The sequence below is a fragment of the Phytophthora parasitica genome (genome assembly GCF_000247585.1).
Source record: "Phytophthora parasitica INRA-310 unplaced genomic scaffold supercont2.106, whole genome shotgun sequence".
In the NCBI taxonomy this organism is placed as follows: Eukaryota; Oomycota; class Peronosporomycetes; order Peronosporales; family Peronosporaceae; genus Phytophthora; species Phytophthora nicotianae.
The window spans coordinates 41358-43340 of record NW_008649092.1 but is presented as its reverse complement, the minus strand read 5'-3'; the positions used below and the strand labels follow the sequence as shown (position 1 = coordinate 43340).

Here is a 1983-nt window from a genome sequence, read left to right as displayed (position 1 = left end):
CCGGAAGCCCATGACGTTATTTCTTTACCAAACGTGCGTCTTTGGGCTTGTGAACCTCACCCGATATCCAGTGATCGGTTAGAAATACTTAAGACACTTTCGACTTCAGACGTATACGGCTCTCGGTCTTGCCACACGATCCCAACGAAAGCAAATGCGTCCCTCTCATCTAGTTTACTAGTTCAAACGCGTCGTGTGTTAGTGGCACCTATTGGCCCGACCGAGTCCGTTGTTGAGAAAACGCACAGTCTGAGAAATCCTCGTGTCTCGACTTCCATACTCAATACTCAAGTGTTTGGTTCGGAGCGCTCAAAGAAAAAGTTAATAACTCAAGGGCTTCAGCTCCTGTTTCACTGTGAATATCTCGTTTTAGTTGAGTACATCGAGTGCGTTGTCCCAATTGTGTTCGTGACCTATCAGTCCGTTCTGCGTCAACTACCAAATGTCATTTATGCTCCAGAAGGAGCTGAAGGGTGGCAGAGTGGGCCAATTGGAACTATCTTACTATTTGCCGTGTTGGAGGTCTGCTCGTTGCTAGCTTTGAAAGTGCTTTTGGAGCGCAAATTCGCGTTCTCTCCTCTCTACCAGTTGGCATACGTATTGGAAACGCAACTCGAATTTGTACAAACGGACGTGTTCATCGCTACTATAGTTCTGTTACCATTTGAACTTGTGCATTTCGGTACGAATGTGTAGGCGAATGATCTCGTATTGCATGCTGCTCACTGACGTTGCTATATGGTAGGCATGGATTTCACCCTTCGGTTCGAATGGCTTCGTTCCTCGTCGACGTAGAGTTTGTATGTGTGCAAAGTTGGCTCTATGAACCAAATGTACATGTACTTCGAAGTAGTAGTTGAATTTGCTGGCTCAAAAACGACTAACTTTATTTTAATATCGCTATTTGTAAAACAAGATTTTATGCTACGTAAACAACTCCCTGTTCGGGTAATCTATATCGAAACTCAATTATTTTATCGCACACTACACAGTTGCTCCGAAACAAAAACAATTCTGCTCATTTCTATTTGCGAACGGCTAATTCTGTCACACTATCACTCTGCCATTTTCGCCGAGCACAACTCAAGCATAATTAACAATGATCAGACCCATGATCGCGGTAAACAACCAAGACCATAACCATAGAAGGTCTTCGAAACTAGTGTCTTCCACTCTGTCTATCGTTGAGGATAAATGGAATGGTATCCAAGTTGGTCGACAGGGAAAATACTCAATCGAGAGACTGGAGAGTCTAGATCACTACTGTAAGACCGCGACCAAGACCCGCGTGTTGCTTGTGTGTATTCTTACACCTGTCCCAGCGCTAGCAGTCGCCATAATGCTGGAAATGATGCCGCTTCAAGATCCTTCAAAAGGCTGGGATGCGAATTGGATCTTCTGGATCCGAGTGACTGTTATTTGCTTTATTTTGACTTGTACAGGCATGTCCGTCTTGAAGCGACTCGTAATGGGATTACCAATCACGTTTACGAAGATCGCAGTACTTTCAGCTGGCGTCTCTGCTGGTTACACTGGGTTTGCTCTTTTGCTAGCAGTTCTAGTGGGTTTTCCTGTACCCTTTGTGATGCTGGTTGGAGGCGTACCAAATGTAATTGTCATTGCCGTGATGCTCGTGATGATGTTTGGCATGGCTCCGTTTCAAAACAATTCTCCGCTCCGGCCTCATCTGGCGAAATTTCGTCAATTTCTAATGGCACACGAGAACTTAGTGTCAGTCTATCCTTTCGTTAAGATTCTCTACTCTTTCGTACCTGCTAGATATCAAGTATTCGTGATGTTGTTACTGCCGCTCTGGAAGTTTGCTGCCAAGAAATACGTTGGACGAACGATGCGCGAGCTGGAAGATTATATACCCCAGATTGTCGGGTTTAATGTGGATTACTTCAGCACACTCTTTGTCTCCGTGTGCATGTTCAGTTCTGGATCTGTTCTGATGACGGTGTTGGCTATCGTGGTTGATAT

At 44.8% G+C, this 1983-nt stretch overlaps 2 protein-coding genes across 2 annotated transcripts in view; both read left to right on the top strand.

Annotated features, from left to right (window-relative positions):
- Positions 1–795, top strand: part of PPTG_19221 (hypothetical protein) — a gene marked incomplete at both ends in the record, with an annotated part of 1224 nt that extends 429 nt beyond the window's left edge. The window contains 2 exons of the mRNA XM_008917563.1: positions 3–682; positions 746–795. Of these exons, the coding sequence (XP_008915811.1) occupies positions 3–682; positions 746–795 (730 nt within the window). The remainder of the gene's footprint in view (positions 1–2; positions 683–745) is intronic.
- Positions 796–1795: 1000 nt separating this feature from the next.
- Positions 1796–1975, top strand: PPTG_24530 (hypothetical protein; the record flags this gene model as incomplete). The annotated part of the gene is made up of 1 exon (XM_008917562.1): positions 1796–1975. A coding segment is annotated over one exon (180 nt), but the record flags the coding sequence as incomplete, so codon positions are not given.
- Positions 1976–1983: the final 8 nt, after the last annotated feature.